This window comes from Artemia sp. Qi Xiang Cuo, chromosome 10 (assembly GCF_049724085.1).
Source record: "Artemia sp. Qi Xiang Cuo chromosome 10, ASM4972408v1, whole genome shotgun sequence".
Taxonomy (NCBI): domain Eukaryota; kingdom Metazoa; phylum Arthropoda; class Branchiopoda; order Anostraca; family Artemiidae; genus Artemia; species Artemia sp. Qi Xiang Cuo.
The window spans coordinates 52,335,001-52,361,406 of record NC_142803.1 but is presented as its reverse complement, the minus strand read 5'-3'; the positions used below and the strand labels follow the sequence as shown (position 1 = coordinate 52,361,406).

Sequence of the window (26,406 nt, the reverse complement as noted above, 5' to 3'; positions counted from 1 at the left end):
GAAGATCTTATTCTCTTTTATTGCAGTTCAAAACGTTTGCAGTGTACAGCTTTATTCTAGGTAAAGAATATGCATGGCTTAAAATTTCGGTCAAAAAAGAACTTCAGTCAATCAGAAACAAAATGTCTATAAACGTCAATCAGTCCTACATCAGCCAGAGTATATTTCTTAAATCTCTACCAGAAACGAATTGGATAGAATTAGAAATCAGAACGAAAAGAATCTGATATTAATTGACTTATGAACATCTTCTTCTAACTCAATTAAAAGTCTACTTAAATCCTACTTCTTGTCGGAATACGAGCAATGAAAAAAACAGGGAAGGAAAAGCAATACTGAAAAATGTATAACAAATTGTTGGAAGAAAAAAATCCGATAATAACAGAATAAAATCGACGAAAAAATTATAGCAATATTAGATTGATCTTGTTGTAGGTCAATCGTATCAAAGACATCCATAGAAGATTGTTTGGTGATGGAGTGAAAATTATATTTAGTAGTAAATATTAGCAGTGTAGATTCTTAACTAAGACAAGGACGAACACTGCAAATAGTATGAAGGGACTACTGTATAAAAGCGTTGGACCGACTTTCCAAGTCTAGTATGAATGTATGCTCCATTTTTCAAGGGGCTTACAAAACAATCTCAGGGAAAATCTCATCCAATATCCCATCTTTTTCCTCTCCTTTTTACACTTTAAGTAAATCCTCCCGAATCCCAGTTCCTGCCGCAGTGAGATGCCAAAATGAAAAGAAATAAGCAAGTAAAAATTCCGTAGAAAAATATACAATCAAGTCACCAAGGAGAAAATAAACCAACAATAGGAGAAAAACATTCAAGTTAAAAATGACAGTTTGAAAAAAAACAATAGAAAGTCGAAAAGAAAATATTTAAGAGAACAGAGTTAAACTCACTTTTAGCTGAAAACATATGGACTAACTCACTTTCGGTGTTTTCCTTGTTTGGATCAGCCTTTGTTTAGCAGGGCGGTTCATATAAACCAAAACCTTATTTGAGTAATATCTTATTATACATCACAATTATTGGCATATTCACCAGTATGGATTTTTCGGTGTGATTTTAACGTAGCACTAATCCAAAAAGTTTCATAACATATATCACACTCAAAAGATTTTTTTCCCGTATGAGTTCTTCGGTGTTCAGATAAGTTTGAACTTGTGATGAATCTTTTCTCACATATATCACACTGAAAAGGTTTTTCCCCTGTGTGAATTCTTCGGTGCAAACACAAATTAGAACTAAACGTGAAACATTTCCCACATACAGTACACTGAAAAGGTTTTTTCCCAGTATGAGACCGTCGATGCTTGGTTACGTTAGATTTTTGACTGAATTTTTTCTTACAGATATCACACTCAAAAGGTTTTTCCCCGGTATGCGTTCTTCGGTGTTCAGATAAATTGGAATTAAAGGCAAATGTCTTCTTACATACATCACATTCAAATGGTTGTTTCCCATCATGAACCCTCTTGTGCTCATACAAATATCTTTTGTTCAGAAAAGTTTTATAACACTCCTTGCACTGATACTTGTATAGATCTTCTCTTGGCAATATTTTCAATGGAATACTTGACTTTTGCTCTTGTTTATCATTTTCATTTGCATAATCTTTAGCTAATTGTTGGATGTCACTTGGTTCCTCCTGTTTGCAATCTGAATCTACTTCTTGTTTCAGATATATATTTGTTATACCAGAAATGCTAGGTGTCCCACTTCCATCGCTGAATGAATCATTCTCTAACAACAATTCAGCAGTGGTATCTAGAAGAAAAAAAAACACGCTCAGAGATTTAGTTTTGGAGTTAGTTTCAACCATATTATATTTGACAATGATTTAGATTTTAATTACATGTGTCAGTCCAAAATTACTATAAATAATAACTACAATAAACTGTTACATTTATAACTGCCAATTTGAGATTATCCTTTCACATTTCTTTTCCTGGCAACATCAGTGCTTCTAAAGACACCAACATGGGGCATGGAAGATGGGAATAGACCCTCAATTAGCAAAAAGGAAAATATTCACTACTAAATGATTTGAAAAATAAAAGGTTTCAGAGGTTAATAATGGTACAAGTCTAAGGGCAGATTTTTTGTTTCATGCAAGGATTGGTCTGCTAATAGATAATACCAAAAGATTATTAGCACGATTTTTGAAAAGAGGGAAGAGCAGAGTAATTTTAGTAAACTACAATTAAACTCGCTTATTAAAAAAGAGGCATCAGGACGAGTCTGGATATTAAAGGCCTACAGGCGTAAGGTTCAAATTCATGGAAAGCACGAATATTATAAGAGGGGGGGGGTGAAGCTCAAACAGATAAAGGGGGAAAAGACCATGTGAATCTGTATTTCCTTCAGGCGGCTGGGTATGGCGGTTTAGGCTAAACCACTAGATGGTTTGGCCTAAAATTAGAAACTGCCATGGGCAATGGAACACCCCCTCCACCCCTCCCAGTGCCCAAAACAGAAAAAAAAACTTTTGAAATGAAACTGAGGAGCTTTCATCAAACATCATGTATAGACACTATGGTCTTAAAACAAATTTATTGACAATGAGCACCTACTTGTTCCCACATTTAGGCTCCTCCCCTTTTCTTCTCCTACAAGGGCTAACCAGACAGGCTTATCGTCAAACCACCCATAATTGTGAGAAACATACAAAATTTAAACTCCCATAGTCCACAAAAGAACCCTTATGATAAAATGGTCTCTCTGTGGCAAAAGTGACTATTTTTGCAAATGTTTCATGCCATAAAGCTGAAAATTAAGTTGCTCATTAAGAGTGACAACACAAAACATTATTGGCTATGCTGAGCGAATGAGATATATCATTCCAGATTATGTGTTGTTGAGCTGTATTATGCATACACATCCTAAACATCCTTCATTGATGGATGAAGATTTTTAGAGCAGTGGCCAAAAATTTTCTCAAAGGAACTCCTTCGGTGGTATTGTGTTGGACTTTTACCAAGGCTCCTATCAGTGCAAGTTTTTCTTTTTTGCTTCTGTGAAAATGCAGGAGAGAGCTCTTTGTTCATTTAATTAGCTCCAAATACAATTTCAAAGGAGGGAATTTTGACGATCATCTTTTGGATATTCGTCCAGGCAGATTCTTTCGAGTATATTACTTTTAAATTAGACCTGAATCGGAATCTTAGGTCAAGAATCGTTCTAAACCTTTATTTCACTCTGAACAAAACTTTAACAATAAATACAATGAACACAATCAAAGCCAACGTTCAGATTACCTTATAGAGCTTAAAATTTTAAATTAGAAAATATACTTTAATCGTTAAGCCAAAAACCTGGAAACTGGAGATAAGATTACTACCAATAGAATTTTGACTACTTCCCCCTGTCAAATCATAAGCTTTCCAAAGATTTGCACCATTTGCGCTTTACTGAAAATAAAATGAATTTTAAACATTTGTGAAATTATAATATGAAAAATGGGGAAAAAATACTGTTGGATAAAATCTTGAATTGCTGAGATTCCCAGGAATTGGAATCATTAGAGATTAAAATTCAGCTTATTTTCATTATTCCTTTCCAGTCGTCTTGATTATCATAGTCACTTATTTCTTATCTTTCCTCAATACTTGAAAACTGAAAGCACACTGTTCAAAACATATACTTTTCAATGAATACTTTTCACTTATGTTTGACTAGAGGATCAATTTTAACTTTTATTCCTTTAAAGATTTATCTATTTATCTAGACCATTATCTGTTAACTTTCTGTTTGTTGAGGTAATTCTGTTTGTTTAGGGTTTGATTTATTCTTCAATAGTAATTTCTGGTTGTTTTATATTGAATTATTATAGGACTTTATTTCTGCTAAGCGAGACATTTTGCTCCACCGGAACCGGACGAGACGTTTGAATACAAATTAAACTATTTAAAATCGGCGTATGGAATGTTTGAACCATATCAGCAGTGTCCAAAACCGAGCAAGTCCTCCGTGAATGCGAGAAGTTTAAACTTGGCATAGTCTATGTGTCGGAAGCAAGATGAAAAGAGTGCGGCAAAGTCCTAAATAGCGAAAGACTGATAGTCACTTTGTCAGAGTAGCAGCAATATTAGGTCTGAAAGTTACAAACGCCCTGTGTTCATAGAAACCAATCAATGAAAGTTTTGTAAGCAAGATTTGCTTCTGACCATGCTCAACTATCATTGGCCGTGTGCTATGCACCCACAAATGACACAGTTGACGCTATTAAATATAGAATAGAAATACAATAGAATAGAATTTATTGACACAAAAGCCCAAAGGGTCAAAAAATCAAAGACACTTTAAGGCAAACATAAATTAATACAAAACTATAATCTAGGCTAGTGAAATATCACCCTCACCCCTAATCTTCAAAAAACCTTTCTCTATGCTCTATACTCATCGTCAGGAACCTTCCAAATCTCTTTACACCACCCATATCTTTCCTTGCTAATAAATTTATTATCTCATCTCTCTCCCAAGCCTCAACCTCAAACAATTCTTTCCTTAAATCTATTAAGTCCCTACACTTCCCAACAAAATGGAATAAATCTTCCTCTATCCAGCACATGGGACAGAAGTAAGGATCAGAATCTTGCCTAAACCCTCCCAAATATTTTCTTCCCTCACATAGTGGTAACCCATCTTAGCTAACAAAAATAACAAACTTTTGTTGCTTCTTTTAAAGCCCCGCCTTAAATACAATTCTTCTCCCCACTGCTCCTTAGCCATTGCAGTGATCAATTTAATTCCCCTCCAAGACCATCATGGACTCGGCACTATCAATGAATATGGTGCCCCACTGTCAGCTTCGCCAAGAGGAACGATTTACTAATCGGCAGTAGGCTCTTTCAAAATAAGAACATCCATAAATACATTCGAACATACCCGGATAGAACCCTCAAATACCAAACCAACCATTTTCTGATTCGCCGGAGGTGGCGCACGAGCTTAAAAGACGTTCGAAGCTTCAAAAGTGCCTAAGTGGGCGAAGATCCCAAACTGGTAAACACCATACTGGAAAAGAAAAGTCGAATGATCGGAAACAAAAGACACTCACACTCAGAAGTTTTGACGTAGATAAGCTAAGTGACAAGGGAATCCGACCTTCTTTTTGGTCTAAAACTGTCCAATAAATCCGAAACCCTCGATCGCCTCCCAGTAGACCTCGAGGAAGCCTGAAAGACGACTCGCAAAAACTACATGGATTCGGCCGAAGAGACCCTCGGTTTAGAAAGCCGGTTAAGCAACAGTGGATACCCAAAAAGACCTAGGATCTAATAGCAAATCGCAAGAAACTAAAGACAAACTCTTTTGTGGCAAATGGTCAATTAATGTCGGCCAAGAGCTTGGCGTAAAAAGAAGCTGATAAAAAAAAGCAAAGAAAAGTGCCAGGTCCGATAGAAGGCAATATATGAATGAAAAAGCTGAGCAGCCCGAAGAAGCAGAAAACCATGGAGACGCATGAGCCCTGTATCGCCTTACCAAAGAAATAGTAGACAAGTCAAGTTTACACGAATGCCCAGTTCTTCTCACTTTTGTGCCAGATCAAAAGATTTCCCAAAACATGAAGAACATGAACTACAATCAAACTTTTCAAGAAAGGGGATGCAAGAGAACGCGACAACTTAAGAGGCATCAATCTTCTCCCAATCCAACCGAAGCTTTTCTCGACCATAATAATAGGAAGACTCCAAACTGCCTTTGATTTCCTCTTCCGTGCAGAAAAACACGGGTTTTGGCCAAAACAACCCCTGTGCAAACCTTGTCTTTACTGTACTCAGGATGCTGGCGAAATTAATGAATGAAGACAACGCTTGTACATACTATTTACAGACTTAAAAAAAACGCTCGATTCAGTCAACCGTCTAACCCTGTGGAGAGTATTACGGTTATATGGCATTCTTGAGAAGCTAGTCAGTCTAATAGTTATCATGTACGAAGAGACAGAGTGTTGTACAAAAGCATCTGATGGGAACATGCGCTAATGTAAAGTGATGACTGACGTCAAGCAAAGCTGAGCCCTGACACCTTATCCCTTCGTCCTAGTTGTAGACAACATTTCAGACAGATATATGGAACCCAAATTGCAGGAAAGCTTCTCCAGCACGTCGATTTTACTGATGATTTTGGCCTCAAAGAAGCTGAAAACATACCTCACAGAATAGTTCTCAAGAACCAATCACCGTTGCTTCTGTGCTACTTGAGGTGTTTGAAATGCCAGTCATAAAAGAAAATAATCAGGTTTTCTGTTACCCTGACAATCTGTTTGACTTCAAGAGGGGCAATAGACAAAACACGGGCACAGCCTCTTGAAAACTAAACATTCTACTACAAATGCGACGAGAGGGCTAACATTCACTAAACGAGATTTTCACCTTTGACCAAATACTTGAGGATAAACTACATTACTAATGACACACACGTACAAATAGAAGTTCAAGCTTTTGAAAACATACCTTCGTCCTGACTACTAGTTGAGTCCCAGCTAAAAGGATGAAAATCAGGTTCAACCTCAACAGATATGCCAGAAGAGATCATATCAAGATCGACTTCATGTTTAGGAGACAAAATCACATGCGAAGACTCAAAAACATCCTTGTTGTCATTCGGAGACGTGTCTTCTGTTTCTGAAAAAATCACAAGTAAATTAAAATATAAGTCTTTAGGATAAAAGAAGCGTGCTATTTTTACAGAATTTCACATTGTAGCATAATCTTTGCATGGTACTTTCAAGAAAGGAAGAAATTTTAAAATAAGTTTGGCTAACTGTCTACCGTTCCATCATAATATAATCTCTATAAGGAACTCTCTAAAGAGACAGTTCGTATTGTTTAAGATTCAATCAGCAATACCAGATGTAGTCCTATCGAGATCTTGAGTTTGTTTACCTTTTATTATCCTGTCTCTTTCAGGAGTGATTGCATCACTCCTATGAAAAAAGATGAAAAAAGAGAAGGAAGGCAAAAAAGAGAAGAAAAGGGAAAGTAAGAGACAGAGAGAAAAAAAAGTTTTTGTAAGAATTTCTAATTAGAAATTCAAATATTGTTATTTAAAAAAGAATAAAACAATGATAAAGAAATAAGTATTGAAAGTGGGATAAAGATAAAGTTTTAAAGTGATTTGAGAAGTTTTAAAAGTAAAATAAAGATAAAGTTTAAAGAGAATTGAGCAGCCAAAGGGGAAAGGTAAGATGAGAAATAAATGTAAATGAAATGAAGTGAACGAATAAGGAGACATTCTACCTATTATTATTTTTTTGTAAAGGTAGATTTTTTTCATTTATTTCTCTCTTTTTTTTTCTTTTTTTTATTGTTATTTTGGGGGCGGGGGATAAAAGTAAATTATATATCGGGGGAAATAGAGGTTGATGAAAAAGGATTTGAAAAGTGTAATTTAAGGTCACGATGGAAGGGGTGCCCTAAGGGGGAAGGGCAGCCTGAGATATCGGATGAACCTAAAAGGTATATGAAATTTGAAATGTAGTATACCTCTATTTTTATAACCTGATATATTTTGGAATACTGAATTTTATATAAATCTAATATATGGATTTTTTTTTTGAAGAAGTTTTTTTAAGAAAAGAGTAGGTGACTTTAAATAAATTATGAGATATTGTTAAATAAAATTTGAAAGTCACCGAGAGGAGAGGAGGTGGGAATTAAAAAAAAAAAAAAAAAAAAAAAAAAAAAGAGTGATTGCATCAATTCAACTGTCATATAAAGTCAAAGAGGACTCATTTGAAAGGAAATTAAAAGTTCTAGTGTCTTTTTTAAGCAGCAAAGAAGACTGCGTCATAGCAAACTGGGGTTTTCCGCCATGTTACAGCACAAAACCAAACTTTCATTTCAATGTGGACCAAAAACAATTACTTGACCTCTAGTAAAGCATATAAATCTAAATTTATCCAGAATTATGTATTGAGCTGCCAAGTTTCAAAAGGCGGCAACGAAATGTAGCAACAAACTAATTTCCAAAGCTACTCGTGTGCTGTAAGAGTTAATGATTTCTGTATATATGTATTTAACACTTTCACTGAACTAAGTTCGTTCGTTCGAGGCTTGACAAATTTATGCATAGAGATGTACAAATAAACATCAATTATTGTTGAGGAGTGATGGTAGATTTTTGCATAGGCGGGAAAACTGGCTGCCCAAAGACACAAAAAATAATATTTTATACCCGAATTTTATAACTCTTCACGACTGAAAAATGGAGGAGGTCTGGGATTAGTTGAGAAGGGATAGGAGAAGGGATCCCTTCATTCCTGGGATTACTTTTGGACTAAGCCTTCAATATAGGTGCTAAAGGGTAATAGCTTCCCTCTAACTGCAGATTATTCTGCATTGTAGCATAAAATGTTATACTCTAATCCTTAACAGCACAAAAGACAAGCGGCGTCTAGTCTGCCACGCAGAAACTTCCTAGGATGGGGACATATTTTTCTTTCCCGGGTGGCACTGCCCCCTAGTTTTCCACCTATTGCCTATAGCGGGCGTCACTTTGTATTTTTTTTTTTTTTTAAGAGCTCACCTTGAGAACCTACAAATGACCACGTTCCATGTGAGAGAACCCTCACCTCCTTCTAACACGCCTTGGGAGGAGTGAATTGTGTAGAGATAAATATCACTCTTGAAGCATTGTTATAGAATATTTTGCATTTACATTGTACAAATGCAGCACAAAAGCACTCCTTAAGTAAAGAGTGATATAGCTTTAATGCGTTATTTATTATTTTTTCCACCAGGCCACTTCGCAGCGTAGTAGTTGCCGTAAAAACTTCAAAAGGGTTTTTTTTTCATTGGAAATTGAAAGTTTTAGTTTTCTTTTTTAGATTAAAAAGTTATTGAAAGGCGAAAAGTCATCCTCCTATGTGTTTAAGCTATCTTCTCCCCAAAGACGGCATATAAAAATTTGAAATGGCTTTTTTTTTAATGGTTGAAAAGTGTAATAACAAAGACTTTGGGAATAACATGAAACCCCCGTAAACACCTAGGACAAGGGTTGTAAATTATGCAATTTGCGGTGGGGAGAATTACAAGTGACAGTGAGAATTGAGAGCTTCTCAGTACATTTTAGAAAATTGGCATCCTGTGATTTCTTGGCCTGCAGAATGGATCTGCATAGATCACGAGTTTTAGAAAATTCATTTGTAACTTCAATTAAAAAAAAAAAAAATCATATCGTTATTTCATCCAGTTCAAAGAGAAGCGACAGCAAGAATTAAAAAGAGTCAGAAACAAAACTGAAGAACAAAGAAATATGCAATTACAATACATGCGACAACGAGGAGTAGAACAAATTAAAATTGAAAATGGAAAACAAAGTAATATGCGGTTAAAAGATATGCCACCAGGAAAAAAAAGAAACATCCAGTTCGAAGATACGCGGCAGAAAGAATAACAAGGGATAGGGAGAAAGCGAGTATGAGATCGTGTTAAAAATGAAGTTAGAAGACATGCGACACCGAAAATCAGAAGGAGTCAAAAATCAAACTGAAGAACAAAGAAAATATTGCGCTAGAAGAACAGCGCAATCCCAATTTGCGACGCCAGCAAAATGTGGCGCAATACCAAGCACAGTCCTACAGAGATGCCATAAACTACGCAAAACTGTTAATTACAAGTCATTGGGACCCTTCAACGTTATACATATTACCTGTCATGCTCTCCATTTTCCAGAAAAAAGAGTAGCTAACAAAGGTGACTCATTTGGAAGTTGCTACTTACATCAAGAATCAATGCATAGAAGCCTGCCACATGCCGAGCGCCGGAACCTGGCCTTGAGATTGGCTGCATAGTTGTTGTTTTTTTCTTAAAACTGGCATATGGAAATTTTTAGCCATGAAACCGATCTAAAAAGGTTACAACTTTAAGGAAGAATTTGTATTTTTCTCAGGGTGGTAGTATCGAACATATGGTTATAGCATAACATCAAGAAGAGGCTCATATTGTCTGCCGTTAGAAGACAAGCGACAACAAGAGTCAATATAAGCAAGCCTGTTTTGTAGCCATGCCGAGGCCCGACCTCGAAATCAGCTACATAGTTTTTTGTTTTATTTTTATTCGAAAACGGCTCCATATTTCTTTTTGGAAAAATAGGCATCCTGGGATTTTCTGGCCTTAACAGACGATCTATTTGGAGTTTGAGAAACTTTGTTCAGAGCCATACGTCATATTTACTTTAGTAATGGTTGCATAGTTTTTAGTGTTTACGATGCAGGCATAACTACGCAAGAATCATAGCGAACTATAAAATACCAAGTGTAATGAGTGTTTTCCAAAAGTCGTTTTCAGCAGTTTCATGATACCTAGAGGAAAAACGAACAGCCTAGACCATAAAGAACAAAGATATAGACAGTTAGATCACTTGCGATAACGACAATCACAAAGTGTAAAGCATTGAAAGTGAAGAACAAAGAAACATCCGTTTAGAAGAAATATGCAGTTAAAAGATAAGGGGCAGCGAGAATTACAAGCGATAATGGGAATTAGAACTTGTCAAAATATTTTGGAAAATTACCATCCCGAGATTTTCTTGCCTGCAAAGCAGATCTACATATATCACGAGTTTGAGAAAATTCATTTGGAACTTTAACTTTGGGGACTGGCTTGGAACTTTAAAGTTCGGAACTTTAACTTTGGGGATCATATTTATGAGCACATTCAAATAGAATTAATTACTTCTCCTCCCAACGGGTGAGTGAACTATTATTTTATATCTATGACAGATACAACATTACAAAAGAAGAGTTACAAGAAGCAAAAACAAATGTGGAGAACAAAGAAATATCCAGTTGGAAGACATGACCCTCCAAAGCCCCTGGGAACAGGTCTTTACGTTATGAAATTTGTCCATTGTTTCCGCATAGTATTTGTTATTGGGAAGTATCCATATATTTTGAAGTGGGGGGCAAGTTTTCTGCTGGGGGGGGGGGGGGTCCAAGGAAAGAATTTTACACCGGGAGGGAAGCTTCCAGGGCTGAACTTTTTAGGGGAAATTTTACATTGGGAGAATTTCCCAGAATTCTTATACAACATAATTTTTATATGTCTTGCTTTCTCTTTGCCGACTCAATTTTACGCGTGGAGATGTAAAGGATATTTGTCAGGGGTAGATTTCCACCGAGACTGAATTGTCTAGATAACATTTCCTTGGGGAGAGGGGATTTTCCCGTCGAGGCGGTGCCAGATTTCCTGGCCTTATTAAAAGAACGATCAGAAATAAAATAAAAAGCTTTTTTTTGACTAAAAATAAGGAGCAACAGTAAAACGTAAAACGAACAGAAATTAATATGTATATGAGGAGGCTGGCCCCTCTTCAACACCTAGCTCTTTACGCTAAAGTCCGCATTTTGTCCCAATTCTTTAAGAACGACTTATGTAACATAAGGCTCGTTTTATAAGAACTATAAGAAGCTTTTTTAAAAGTACAGAAAAAGTTTAGCATGAAGAGCAAGTTGTTGAGGATGGGGCAACCCACCTCATATGCGTAATAATTTCTGTTCATTTTAAGTTTCAATGTTGCACCTTACTTTCAATCGAGTATTTTCAGACTTCGTTTGGACAGTTAGAAAATTATTTTTGGAAAACATTCTTCAAGTTAATCTTTGCTATCAGTAAATAAAATCCTATCAATTCTTCAGGAGAAAAGGGAGTTAGTCTTTCAGAACCCCTTGAAATTTATCTCAGTTTTTATGGTAGAACATGCAGTTATTGACAACTATGATTGGCTCTGATATTTTGGGTTATTCAAAAATCAAATCATGAGAAGATAATATATATATATATATATATATATATATATATATATATATATATATATATATATATATATATATATATATATATATATATATATCCTGACACAGCTTAAGGACTGTATTTTTGCTGCTTGGCTAACCAACCAGTAGCATCAATTACCTTTTTTGAGAGTAGTGCAATCAGAGAGGCTATTTTTTTCCATGATTCACAGCCAAGTGCAATTCACAGCTACCTTTCTTGATTGAATTTCTCCTAAAAGTAACTTGAAATCTTCAGACTCCTACAGACACTTGAAATATGTATGTTCAAAGTAGATCTAGGAGCAAAAAGCATAGAAACTGCTAGAAAAAAAAAACATTCAATTATCTTATTGAACATGCAAAATTGAACTTAAAGACATTGAGTATTATTAATGATCTTTTTGACAACTTGGATGCATAAGTGTCTGTATGATTTAGTTCAAAATCCCCTTAGCATTCCTATAACTTTTCAATTAAATCCCTAGGCTTTTCCTGATATCTTGCATATTGTCTCTCTTTGACAGCTTGGATACATGCAATGTCTTTTGGTTTATTTCAAGCCATTCCTAACACAGAAAGAAAGTCTTGACTTATTGCCCATATTTGTTTGTGTTATTTTACAGCACATAAAAGATATTACAAACACATTTTTTTACTAGCTGGATGTGCATATTTTAATTTGATTTTTGTTTAATATATCCATCAAATTACCCTGAAAGTCTAATTGCAATACTCTTAGCTGTTTGTGATAGATCACAAATTCAACCTTCTGACAACCAGGGTGTACATAGTCTTTGCATTTATTTTTATAAACCTCCAATTGCTTTGAAAAATTCAACTTAAAACTCTTAATACTCTCAAGGTATTGCAGATGCCCCTTTTGATAACCTGGATGCAAATAGTGTGCTTTGATTTATCACAACATGCCCCTCAAATAATTTCATTTTATTTAATTTAAATTATTTTCAAAATTGCTTAAAAGTTTCAATTTGATACCCATTAGTCATGCTGCTTTAACTGTTTGGAAATATTGCAGATGCCAGCTTTTGACAAAATATATACAAGTGTGTCTTTTTATTTAGTTCAACTTCTCTCCCAGTATTGCCTTAAAGTTTCCACTCAACATCCTTACTGCTTCCATTCTTTTCACTTAAAAAATTATTTGTTTTTCAGAATTCTTATTATAACAGGGGTTTCTGTTGCTTTTTATTGAATTCTATTTAATTTTTTTGTGTATCTTGTCTGTAATTCTGACTTTTCAATCCATTTTACTTGTTTTGTTTTTTTTTAAATTAGAGGGAGATATTCTGGTATTTTATCCACTAGAAGAAATAAACAAAATAGCTAACCAAAAGATGGTATGCCTATTCTTCTATTCAGACACAGACTATAGTCCAATATAGAACATATCAACCTCCGGATTCTCTGTCTTCTGCCATGAGTACAATTCGCGGTTTGGGGCACATCTGTTGCCTGTGAAAATATATCTAAAAATAGTATGACATATCCAGAAAAAATTAGATAATTTTAAGTAAAACTTGATAGTTCCTAAAACTAATATTGTCTTGTATCCATGACTGACTCATAATCATAGTTATTATGTATTAGATAGGTTTGACATTAATTTTATTCACCAATAGCACATCAAGTTCTCATCATAGGCAGCGCACTAGCGCTGCCTAAATAAAGAACGATGCGGGCACATTGTGTTTTTTGTTGTTTTTTTTTTCTTCAGTAGGGCACTTTGAATTGAAGGTGTTGTCGTAGAAACTTTGAAAAGGGGTCATTTGATTGGAAATTGGAGTGGCCAGTGCCCTTTTTAATAGTTGAAAGTGATTGGAGGGCAACTAGCCCCCCCCCACGCCCATCAGTCCCCCAAACACATCCAATAAAAATTTTTAGATAACCAATTTGTTCAGCGTAGTTGATTTCAAGATAGAAAATATATTTTTGAGGAGGACACTCACCCACAAGCCTCAGGCAAGGGTTTTAAGTTATGCCCTGAGGGCAAATAAGAACGATGTTGGCACACTGTACTAGGTATTATTTTTTTCCCTTAGAGCAGGGCACTTCATATGGAAGGGGTCGTCGTATAAACTTCAAAAGGGGCTCATTCGATTGAAATTAAGAGTTCTAGCGCCCTTTTTAATAGTCGAAAGTAATTAGAGGGTAACCAGCCCCCCCCCCACCCACGCCCATCATTTCCCCAAATATATCCAATCAAAATCTTGAGATAGCTATTTTATTCGGCGTAGTTGATTTCCAGATAGAAAATATGTTTATGAGGAGGACACTCCCCCACAACATGGCAAGGGTTTTAAGTTATGCCCTGGGGGCATCCGGTTTTATAGAAGATATTGTCGTAAAAACTTCAAAAAAGGCTCATTCGATTGGAAATTCAAAGGGCTAGTGCCCTTTTTAATAGTCGGAAGAGATTGGAGGGCAACTAGCCCCCCCCCGCCGATCATTTCCCCAAACACATCCAATCAAAATTTTGAGATAGCCATTTTGTTCAGCGTAGTTGATTTCCAGATAAAAATATGTTTTTGAGGAGGATACTGCCCCACAGCCCTCAGGGCAAGGGTTTTAAGTTATGACCTGGGGGCATATAAGAACAGTGTTGGCACAATGTACTATTTATTTATTTTTTTCACTTTAGAGCTGGGCTCTTCATATAAAAGGGGTTGTCGTAGAAACTTCAAAAGGGGCTTATTCGATTGGAAATTGAGAGTTCTAGTGCCCTTTTTAATAGTCGAAAGTGATTGGAGGGCAACTAGCCCCCCCCCACACCCATCATTCCCCCAAACACATCAAATCAAAATTTTGAGATAGCCATTTTGTTCAGCATAGTTGATTCCCAGGTAGGAAATATGTTTTTGAGGAGGGCACTCCCCCACAGCCCTCAGGGCAAGGGTTTTAAGTTATGCCCTGGGGGCATAACTTAAGGGTTTTTATAGAAGGCGTTGTTATAGAAACTTCAAAAAAGGCTCATTCGATTGGAAACTAAAAGGGCTAGTGCCCTTTTTAATAGTCGAAAGTAATTGGAAGGCAACTAGCCCCCCGCCCACGCCCACTTTTCCCCCCAACACATCCAATCAAATTTTTTAGATAGCCATTTTATTCAACGGAGTTGAAAGTTTTGGAAATTCGGTCTTTAAGATTGACAACCCCTCCCCCCACAGCTCTCAGGGCAATGGCTGTAAGCTATGCCATGGGGCATATAAATTTCTTATTGAAATTGTTGTTGTAGAAACTTCAAAAGGGCTCATTCAATTGGAAATTGAAAGGGCTAGTGCCTTTTTTAATAGTTGAAAGTGATTGGATAGTGACTAACGCCCCTCTTACGCCCACCATTTCCCCAAACACATCCAATCAAAATTTTGAGATATCCGTTTTGTTGAGTATAGTTGAAAGTTCTGGAAATTAGGTCTTTTAGGATGATAACCCCCTCAGAGCCCTCAGTAAAAGGGTTGTAAGTTATGCCCTGTGGGCATATAAGGTTTATATAGAAAGTTATTGCATAAATCACAAAATTTGCACTTTACTGAAAAAATACAAATGAATTCGTATTGTCAGTTTAATATACATATACTGATATTTAGTAATCAAAATGTTAATATTATTTGATTTATTAAATTTATAAAAGTCAAAACATTTATATTTTTTCAGTAGAGTGGAAATTTTTCTCTGGCCTTGGGAGGGCATAGGGGTTTTGCACCCAACTGATGTTAATTTCTGCTCGTTTTGAGTTTTACTCGGTTAATTGTTGTAATTTCTGTTCGTTTTGGGTTTCATTTATTTATCTATGCTGATTTGTGGTAGTTTCACGCTTGGTAGATTATTTGATTTTATTTTTGCTCATTTTTTGCTTAATGGAGTTCTTTACTTTTTTTTGAAAAACTTATTTTGTGGAAAGTTTTTTAGAATTAATTCATTAAGAAAGATTTAACAATCAAATGTCCAAAATGAATGCTGCAAGACAAATACAATAATGGTTTCTTAACTGTTACTACTGCCATTGGTGCAACTCTTATAGCTCTGTCTACTATTACTACAGCTGTTAGACCATAAGTGCACCCAGATTACTGTATAATAAATAATATAAAGCAAGATCAAAGCTCAGTGATTTTTGGCTCCTACAATCTTGGTGCATACAAACAGCACCTCCTATTTAATCTGTCTTTCAAGACTTCCAAACCTACTTATAATCTCTAAAAACATCTAGTAATAACATTGCACTACTAAATACCAACTTGTATATGAATTGGAATAAATTAATTTAAAATTAGATTGTTAAAAATTTAGTGTCACAAAGATGAAGCTAAGTTTTGCACTCAAGAGAAATCTGACTTGTCTACCCATGGAAAAATCCAATGTTGCTCATCTTAATACCTGTTTAAATGTTCTCTTCAGCACTTGCATTTCTGACCAGCTTTGTACAATGGTTGAGAGAGGGAATGATCATACTGCATTATATTTAAATACAGGGATCCAGATTGACAAAATGGTACAGATGGCATATAGGGTTTTAGGAACACAATGAAGTATTAAGTAAAAATTTCAGGGACAATTTAGGAGGACGTAAAACTAACTACAAAGAAACTAGTTTCATTTTGGTTTTCAAAATTGCATCTTTATAATATCCCAGAGAAAACTAAGAGTGTTACATTACCACTTTGTAGTATTAAGAATTGGACTGCATTACACCAATTGTTTTAAAACAGTATAACTGTGATATCTCAGCAATGGCCAAGGATATTAAGTGTGGGCATGTTGAACAAGAAGTTGAACTAAATCAAAAGACCCTATGTACATCCAAGGTTGTTAAAAAGAAGTATCTGCAGTGTTTCAGCAAAGGTTAAGAGAATTAAGTTGAAACTTCCAGGGAATGTTGAAAGGGATCACCAATTAATATTTTTTATATTGAAGGTGGTAAAAAGATCTAGTAAGAATTCTTTCAGCCCTACAGAACCCCAAGGATTATGCAAAATTATAATCCCTTAATTTGGGTATTATTCCCTGTATCCATTCATATAAAGCACAATAGTACAACTATTTGTGAAATCTGTTATAAATTATTTTCCAACACATAAATAGAAATCTGAAATCTGGAATTTCATTGAGAAAAACTAAAGACTTAAAATATTCTTTTCTGAATCAATGTAAAAGATGATGTCAAGTAAAAAATAACACAATTATTTAAAAACAAATACTTCCAGACTGTGAAGTTAATCAACAAAAAGTAAACAGTTATATTAAACCAAAGATGAACAGAAATAAAATTAAATAGCATTTCAAGGGTAAAACGACGATAAGTAGGTAAATAAAAACCAAAAAGGACCAGAAACTACAATAAATAACAAATTCAAAGTTAAATTTAGCAGAAAATGCCACAAAGAGAAAAAATCCTAATAACCCCATGCAGCATCAAGATGAGGACATATTTTGCACTTTACTGATGACAAATTTAATTTTCAAATGTTTTCTATTTTATAACTTTAGTAAATCCAAAATTTCTGAGACTTTCAGTAATGAGTATCAGCAGCAAATATGTTAAGCTGTCAATCTACATTAATTTGTTCTTTTTACTAATCACGGTTATTATGATATTTTTCATTGGTGTTCTAAGCAACAAAAAACAAAACCCAAAATTAAAAGTATTTTCAATAAAGTACAAATTATCTTTTGATCTTTAGGAGGTATAAGGGTTGTTACCCCTAATCCTTCTTGTAGTGATGTCTACCCATTTTAGATTTGACTTGGTTATTTGTTGTAATTTCTCTTTGTTTTAGGTTTAATTTATTCATTGCTTCATGGTAGCTTTATGCTTAAAATGTAATGTTACTTTATTTCTGCTCATCTTTGGTTTAATGTAATTCTGTATATTTCTTTGAAAAATTTCTTTAGTGAAAAGTTTTTTATGAATACAAAACAAGTACATCTGTTTTTTTTTTATTATTTACAAATGGGTTACAATAAAAAAAAATAAAAAAACTTTGCATTTAAAAAACAATATTCAATGCATTACTGCATGCTGGACAAAAACAAAAACAAAAACACTTAAAGAGAAGAAAAATTATTATTTTCTTTTATTTCTTTGGACCCTAACAGAACCATAAAACAATCCCAAAACAGATAGAATGTAGAGAAAATTCAGTAAAACAAACATATTATACAATCAGGCTGGAATGTTGTAGCTAAATCTTGCCTTACTTAGGAGACAAGCTACCCAGGAGCAGAACAAACTTTTCAGTAAATTTCAAGTGGGCCACATAATTTAGCTAAAATGAAAGTGAAAATGTCATTTGATGCCTTTTTTTATGCTCTTTCAGAATTGAATAACTGCTTCTGGGGCTATTTGCATCTTGAGCCATTAAAAGGGCCCCCAAGGTATTTCAAATGAATAATAAAAAATCATAAAAAAGCATCAAATGATACTTTCACTTTTATCCTAGCAAGATTATATGGACCACTCCAAATTTACCCACCTCCCTAATGTGTGAATATATACCCTGAATTGGCAATGGCAAAGTTTTGAATCAAAACTTTAGTGCGATTTTTGTTGATGGCATTCAAAAAACTTAAAACAGTAGGAAAACAGTTTATGTTTGGTTAATAATAAATGTATTTGGTTATAATAAATGAAGTTTGAATTTTCATAAATAATTATTTTTGGAACATAATACTCTTGAACCACCTATTTATAAGCTAGTGATATGTTTTAATGACTTTTCAATAACTTAGCAAGGCTAGTGTTGATAACTTCTTTGTGTGGTGACAAAAATGAAAAACCTTTGGGGCTCCTTTAAGGGCTCAAGATGCAATTAGCCCCAAAACCAATCACTGAATTATAAAGAGCATAAAAAAGGCATCTAATGATGTTTTCACTTTATCTTAGCTCAATTATGAGGCCCACTAGAAATTTACCATCTTTTCTAATGACACCAAAAAGAATAGGCTAATTACACAAGCTGCTTTCAGTTATGGGTAAAATTCTACTTTTGTTACTTTTGGCTATCTTGGAAAGGGGTTGGGTTAGGAAAATTACACTTTCAGGTATGGATCTACATGCTAAGGTATGTCACGGTAAGGTACTTTGAAGTACTTCCCTCCTCTCATCCCCCCTCCCCTCTATTTAATTTTAAATTACTGCAAATTACTAATTGTTTAAGCTCATGTTTCATTATATGTTACTATCAAAATTATAAATCACTGCTTAACTTACACAAATTCAGCTTTTAACCTTGTTCATTAAAATATATTCCAAACCCCCATTTTCATTTAACGATCCATTTAACTTGTTTACTATATAGCTGACATTGCTTATCGAACCCGTTTGTGATGTCACAACTTTGCTCATCATAACCCCTTTAACAGTAGCATGCAGGTACCATTGGGTAGAAGGCAACTGTGTTGATAAGCCATTTAAACTTTATTAATTAGGATTTGACAAGAGATAGACCAGTAAAAAATCCAAATTGTTTTTAGAGGACAAATTATGTTATGAGAAGATGTTTTTATTTTGATAGGTCCATGGGTTCATGAAAGGAAGAGGTTTCTAAAATCCCCCTTCCCCCCAAACTCAAAATTTTCCAAAATTCGACTTTAGAAGCTTTTTTAAATATTTCTAAAGCACTAAGACATAGAGCGCTACAAACATCAGAATCAACATTCAGAGGACAAATTATGTTATGGGAAGATGTTCTTGAAATCCCCCTTCTCCCCAAACTCAAAATTTTCCAAAATTCTGCTTTAGAAGCTTTTTTAAATATATTTCTAAAGCGCTAAGACATAGAGCACTACAAAAATCAGAATTGGCTTTAGAGGACAAATAATGTCATTGGACGATATTTTTGAAATCCCCCTTTGCCCCAAACTCAAAAATTTCCAAAATTCTACTTTAGAAGCTTTTTAAATATTTCTAAAGCGCCAACACATAGAGCGCTACAAATATCAGAATCGACTTCAGAGGACAAGTTCTTTCACGGGAAGAGGTTTTTAAAATCCCCCTTCCACCCAATCTCAAAATTTTCTAAAATTCTACTTTAGAAGCTTTATAAATATTTCTAAAGCACTAATTAATAGAGGGCTACAAACATCACAATTGACTTTAGAAGACAAGTTATGTTATGAGAAGATGTTTTTGAAATCCCCGTTTGTCCCATACTGAAAATTTTTCAAAATTCTACTTTAGAGGCTTTTTTAAATATTTCTAAAGCGCTATGACATAGAGCGCCACAAACATCAGAATCGACTTTAGAGGACGCATGAGGTGATGTTTTTGAAATCCCCCTTCCCCCCAAACTCAAATTTTCTAAAATTCTTCTCTAGAAGCTTTTTCAATATTTCCAAAGCACTAATAGATAGCGCGCTAAAAACATCAGAATCGACTTTAGCGGCCAAATTAATCTACAATAATTCCCCCTTCCCCCCAAACTCAAATTTTTATGGAAATCCCCCTTCACCCCACACTCAAAATTTTCCAAAACTCTACTTTAAAAGCTTTTTTAAATATTTCTAAAGCGCTAAGACATAGAGCGCTACAAACATCAGAATCGACTTTAGAGGACAAGTTATGTCATGGGAAGATTTTTATGAAATCCCCCTTTGCCCTAAACTCAAAATTTTCCAAAATTTTACTTTAGAAGCTTTTTTAAATATTTCTAAAGCACAAATAGATAGCGCGCTACAAACATCAGAATCAACTTTAGAGGCCAAATTAATTCTACAATAATTCCCCCTTCCCCCAAAACTCAAAATTCTCCAAAATTCCAATTTAGAAGCTTTTTTAGATATTTCTAAAGCGCTAAGACACAAAGCGCTACAAACATCAGAATCAACTTTAGAGGACAAGTTATGTCATGCGAAGATGTTTTTGTCATGGGAAGATGTTTTTGTAATGCCCATTATCCATTGAAATTTTGACAAAACAAACATTTTACCTTAATTGTCAGTTATCAGTTTCTTTTTCTCTGGCTTTAGTTCTGAAAACGCAATTTCAGTTATTTGAGCAGAATTTTAAGCCATATCAATGTTAGGCTACAAGTTATGTCATGGGAAGATGTTTTTGAAATACCCATTACCCATTGAAATTTTGACAAAACAACATTTTACCTTAATTTTCAGTTATCAATTTCTTTTTCTCTGGCTTTAGTTCTGAAAATCATTTGAGCAAAATTTTAAGCCATATAAATGTTTTATTTCCAAAATTTAGGAAATGTATTTGCATATATTATTAACCTTATAAGTTGGGATTGAGCAAAGTTTTGAAGCTGAAATAATTTTGTTGTACTTCATTTAAACAGAAGATCTATTTTGCAAGGTACCATTGCTATAACTCACAGATTTTTAAAGGTCATTTAAAGTTTTTGAAATCCTCCTTACCATTCATCCCATTCCCCCTTCATACTCTAAAATCTGGTTGATAATTTGAAATTTGAAAAGCCTTATTTTCCACGGGGGTATTTTTTTTTGGGGGGGTGGGGGGGGGGATTTTCCGTGAGGGTGTTTCCTGTGGGGGGGGGGGGGTATTTTCCGCGTGGAGGTATTTTCTGGGGTTTCCCCCTTTTACAAAACTCAGAAAAAAATTTTAGACAGGCAAATTATCAACCAGATTTTAGAGTATGATTCTAATGCAACACGTTGCAACGAAATGGTCAGCTTAGATTAGTATAAGCAGGGGCACTGCCCCACCCTCCCCCTGCTATCAAATCCCCTTGCACCCCTCGAACAATCCTTTCCACCCTCAAACAAAATTTTTTATATAAGTACCAGCATTTTTTTACACATGTTAAATTGCGGATGTAAAAAAGAAAAGCAAAATTTTTCAACATTATTAAGCTATTTGGATATGTTTTATGTGTTAGTCTAACAAATACCCGTTTGTCTGGTTTCCTTGTACAGTCTATAGTGGTGGGCTATTTTTAATGCACAAGTACCGAATAATCTATATTTGTTTTGGTTATTTTTTTTTGGAAACCCCTTAACATTTTGAGTTGGAAACCACATAAAACATATTCAAATAGCTTAATCCTATAATTTTTAAAAATTTTGCTTTTCTTTTTTACATCCACAATTTAAAATATGTAAAAAATGCTGGAACTTATATAATAATTTTCTTTCGAGGGTGGAAAGGTTAGCTGCAAGGGGATTTAATAGCAGGGGGAGGGGGAGGGCGGTGGCAGTGCCCCTGCTTATACTAATCTAAACATCTTCCCATGACATAACTTGTCCTCTAAAGTTGATTCTGATGTTTGTAGCACTCTATGTCTTAGCGCTTTAGAAATATTTAAAAAAGCTTCAAAAGTGGAATTTTGAAAAATTTCGAGTTTGGGGGGAAGGGGGAATTATTGTAGAATTAATTTGGCCTCTAAAGTCGATTCTGATGTTTGTAGCGCGCTATCTATTAGTGCCTTAGAAATATTTAAAAAGCTTCTAGAGTAGAATTTGAAAATTTTGAGTTTAGGGCAAAGAGGGATTTCAAAAACATCTTCCCATGACATAACTTCTCCTCGAAAGTTGATTCTGACATATGTAGCACTCTATGTGTTAGTGCTTTAGAAATATTTGAAAAGGTACTAGAGTAGAATTTTAGAAAATTTTGAGTTTGGGGGGAAAAGGGATTTCAAAAACACCTTCCCATGACATAAATTGTCCTCTAAAGTTGATTCTAATGTTTGTAGCGCTCTATGTCTTAGCGCTTTAGAAATATTTAAAAAAGCTTCTAAAGTAGAATTTTGAAAAATTTTAGTTTGGGGCAAAGGGGGATATCAAGAACATCTTCCCATAACATAATTTGTCCTCTAAAGTTGATACTGATGTTTGTAGCACTCTATGTCTTAGCGCTTTAGAAATATTTAAAAAAGCTTCTAAAGTAGAATTTTGAAAAATTTTAGAGTTTGGGGCAAAGGGGGATTTCAAAAACATCTTCCCATAACATAATTTGTCTTCTGTCGATTCTGATATTTGTAGTGCTCTATCTATTAGTGCTTTAGAAATATTTAAAAACCTTTGTAAGTAGAATTTTAGACATTTTTTAGTTTTGGGGAGGGGGGATTTCAAAAAGATCTTCCCATGACATAACTTGTCTTCTAAAGTCAATTCTGATGTTTGTAGCCCTCTATCAATTAGTGCTTTAGAAATGTTTAAAAATCTTCTAAAGTAGAATTTTAGAAAATTTTAGGTTTGAGAGGAAGGAGGATTTTAAAAACCTCTTCCCATGATATAATGTGTCCTCTGAAGTTGATTCTGATACTTTTAGCACTCTATCTATTAGTGCTTTAGAAATATTTTAAAAGTTTCTGAAGTAGAATTTTTGAAAATTTTGAGTTTGGGGTGAAGGGGGATTTCAAAAACATTGTCCCATGACATATCTTGTCCTCTAAAGTTGATTCTGATGTTTGTAGCGCTCTATTTCTTAGAGATTTAGAAATATTTAAAAACCCTCTAAAGTAGAATTTTGGAAAATTTTGAGTATGGGGCAAAGGGGGATTTCAAAAACATTTTCCCATGACATAAATTGTCCTCTAAAGTCGATTCTGATGTTTGTAGCACTCTATGTCTTAGTGCTTTCAAAATATTTAAAAAACCTTCTCAAGTAGAATTTTGAAAATTTTTGAGTTTGGGGGGAAGGGGGATTTCAAGAACATCTTTAAATAGCATAATTTGTCCTCTGAAAGTTGATTCTGATGTTTGTAGTGCTCTATGTCTTAGCGCTTTAGAAATATTTAAAAAAGCTTCTAAAGTAAAATTTTGGAAATTTTTGAATTTGGGGGAAGGGGGGATTTCAAAAACATCTTCCCATGATATAACTTGTCTTCTAAAGTCAATTCTGATGTGTGTTGCGCTCTATCAATTAGTGCTTTAGAAATATTTAAAAAGATTCTAAAGTAGAATTTTAGAAAATTTTGAGTTTGGGGGGAAGGGAGATTTTAAAAACCTCTTCCTGTGATATAACCTGTCCTCTGAAGTTGATTCTGATGTTTGTAGTGCTCTATGTCTTAGTGCTTTAGAAATATTTAAAAAGCTTCTAAAGTAGAATTTTGGAAAATTTTGAGTTTGGGGTGAAGGGGGATTTCAAAAACATTTTGAGTTTGGGAGGAAGGGGGAATTATTGTAGAATTAATTTGGCCTCTAAAGTCGATTCTGATGTTTTTAGCGCACTATCTGTTAGTGCTTTGGAAATATTTAAAAAGCTTCTAAAGTAGAATTTTAGAAAATTTTTAGTTTGCAGGGGAGGGGGATTTCAAAAACATCTCCCCATGATATAACTTATCCTCTAAAGTCAATTTTGATGTTTGTAGCGCTTTATTTCTTAGCGCTTTAAAAATATTTTAAAGAAGCTTCAAAAGTAGTATTTTATGATATTTTGAGTAAGGGGAAAAAGGGGATTTAAAAAACATTTTCCCCGGACATAAATTATCCTCTAAAGTCAATTCTGATGTTTGTAGCACTCTATGTCTTAGTGCTTTAGAAATACTTAAAAAACCTTCTAAAGTAGAATTTTGGAAAAAATTTTAGTTTGGGGGGAAGGGGAATTTCAAGCACATCTTCCCATAACAAAATTTGTCCTCTGAAAGTTTATTCTGATTTTTGTAGTGCTCTATGTCTTGGCACTTCAGAAATATTTAAAAAAAGCTTCTAAAGTAAAATTTTGAGTTTTGGGGGAAGGGGGATTTTAAAAACCTCTTCCCTTCATAAGCACACGGACCTACAAAAATAAAAACATCTTCTCATAACATTATTTGTCCTCTAAAAATAATTTGGATTTCTTTACTGATTTATCCCTTTACAAATCTTTTCACTAATAAATAAAGTTTAAATAGCTTATCAACACAGAATTGCCTCCTACCCCATGGCACCTGCTTGCTCCTGTTGAAGGGGGTTATGATAAGCAAAGTTGTGACATCACAAATGGGTTTGGTAAGAAATGTCAGCTATATAGTAAATAAGTTAAATGGATTGTTAAACAAAAATAGGATAATATATCTTAATGAACAAGGTTAAAAGCTGAAGTTGTATAAGGTAAGCAGTGATTTATAATTATGATAGTAATATAGGATGAAATGTGAGATAAAACAACTATTAATGTGCAGTAATTTACCATTATATCGAGGGGGTGGGGAGGAGTGGAGGTAGGTACTTTTAAGTACCTTCCCGGGACATACCTTGGTAAATATCTACCAAATCATATTATTGAGTTAGGAATAAAGTGAATACACCATTTGATGCTGATTACAAATATAATAAGCATTTCTATCGGAAATGAATTTCAGCCCTCCTGTATATATGCCAATTCAGGGTTAGGTTAGGTATATATAGGGGGGGGGGCTGAAATTCATTTCCAATAGAAATGCTTATTATATTCGTAATCAGCATAAAAAAAAGGCATTGAATGGTGTATTCACTTTATTCCTAACTCAATAATATGATTTGGTAGATATTTACCCGTACCTTAGCATGTAGATCCATCCCTGAAAGTTTCATTTTCCTAACCCTACCCCTTTCTAAGATAGCCAAAAGTAACTAAAGTAGAATTTTACCCAGTTATGTACTGATCAGAACTCCTAAGTATGCAAGTGCTTAAACAGGTTTGATTTCTGTACCTCCTAGCATGCTATATATATCCTGAATTGACCCTCAATTTCACATTCTTGGAGGGGAAACCATCTTTACTCTGGTCCTTTTAAAATTATATAGCCTATGCTATGTTTCATGTCTGTCATTCATTATCCTATTTACCTTATTTCTGTAATCTGATAATAATTTTTTGGTAGTTTGATAGGCTAGTTAGGCTATTCAACCATAAAGGCAGGGGTAAATCACCAGTATTTTTATTGAGGGGGAGGAGTCCATATCTGGATAGCCTAGTCAAAGGGCATGGGATGTATAATATTTGGTTTCTCTACCTTACTGGGTGGGCAACTGCCCCCCTTGCCACACACAAACAATGCCCCTGCATATAGCCTAGGCTGTTCCAGTGAATCAAATCCTAGCAAACTACAAAATCTACTAAAAGTAATTATTTAGTAAAGAAAACTTTATTTAGCAAAAAAACAATATTTAGCAGGAGAATAGAGTACAACTCTAGATGGATGACTTTTATCTAATTTTACGTATGGTTTAGGAAGGTGATACAAACTCAAGGAATACACCTAGAGCCTTGATGATTCCTCAAGAACGTATTGGAAATGCCTAGTTCCGCTTCTCCAAATAAGCACTAACCTCTAATATCCTATAACAGCCTGTCTGTTTTAACAACAAAAAGGTATTGCTTTTCAAAAAGATTGACAGTTAGACAATGTTGCAATGACAAAATTAAGATATCTTCGCTTTCAAGTAGTTTTTCTCTCCGATATTTTTCATGACTGAAATAAAATTATGAGTTTCATTTAGGCATCTCATTTATAAGAATCTAATTGCAAAACTCTTCATTAAAAATATTACAATTTACAAAAAAATATTTTTTATTGACAAATAAAACCTGAGGAATAATAAATTCAATAGAACTACACAAAACAAAAGCAGAAAGTAAGGAAAGAAAGGACATGGAACACGATGTTTGAATATTGCCAACTATGTGAATATTACAGGTATCTGGGAATTTTGG

The 26,406-nt window shown here is 34.4% G+C and overlaps 1 protein-coding gene across 4 annotated transcripts; it reads right to left on the bottom strand.

Moving 5' to 3' along the window:
• Window positions 1-26,134, bottom strand: LOC148947875 (uncharacterized). Of its 4 annotated transcripts, none has more exons than XM_089095498.1 (4): window positions 26,022-26,134; window positions 11,938-12,116; window positions 6,475-6,645; window positions 1-1,783 (listed from the first exon to the last, which is right to left on the bottom strand). In XM_089095498.1, exons 2-4 carry the CDS (start codon window positions 11,978-11,980, stop codon window positions 1,029-1,031), a joined length of 969 nt encoding a protein of 322 aa, XP_088951624.1. In that variant the 5' UTR covers window positions 11,981-12,116; window positions 26,022-26,134; the 3' UTR covers window positions 1-1,028. The 4 variants fall into 4 exon arrangements, with proteins under 4 accessions (XP_088951624.1, XP_088951623.1, XP_088951625.1 ...); XM_089095497.1 differs by having other exon boundaries at window positions 11,938-12,119; window positions 26,022-26,073; XM_089095499.1 differs by lacking the exon at window positions 26,022-26,134 and adding an exon at window positions 9,674-9,869 and having other exon boundaries at window positions 11,938-11,976.
• Between the last annotated feature and the right edge of the window lie 272 nt (window positions 26,135-26,406).

Bases quoted from the DNA above. Each gene is read 5' to 3' on its own strand.
- LOC148947875 (XM_089095498.1), bottom strand. From the start codon at position 11,980: ATGGAAAAAAATAGCCTCTCTGATTGCACTACTCTCAAAAAAG. The intron at 6,646-11,937 runs GTAATTGATGCT...TGATTTTTTCAG, and splicing joins TTGCACTACTCTCAAAAAAG to AAACAGAAGACACGTCTCCG. The intron at 1,784-6,474 runs GTATGTTTTCAA...TTTTTCTTCTAG, and splicing joins AACTAGTAGTCAGGACGAAG to ATACCACTGCTGAATTGTTG.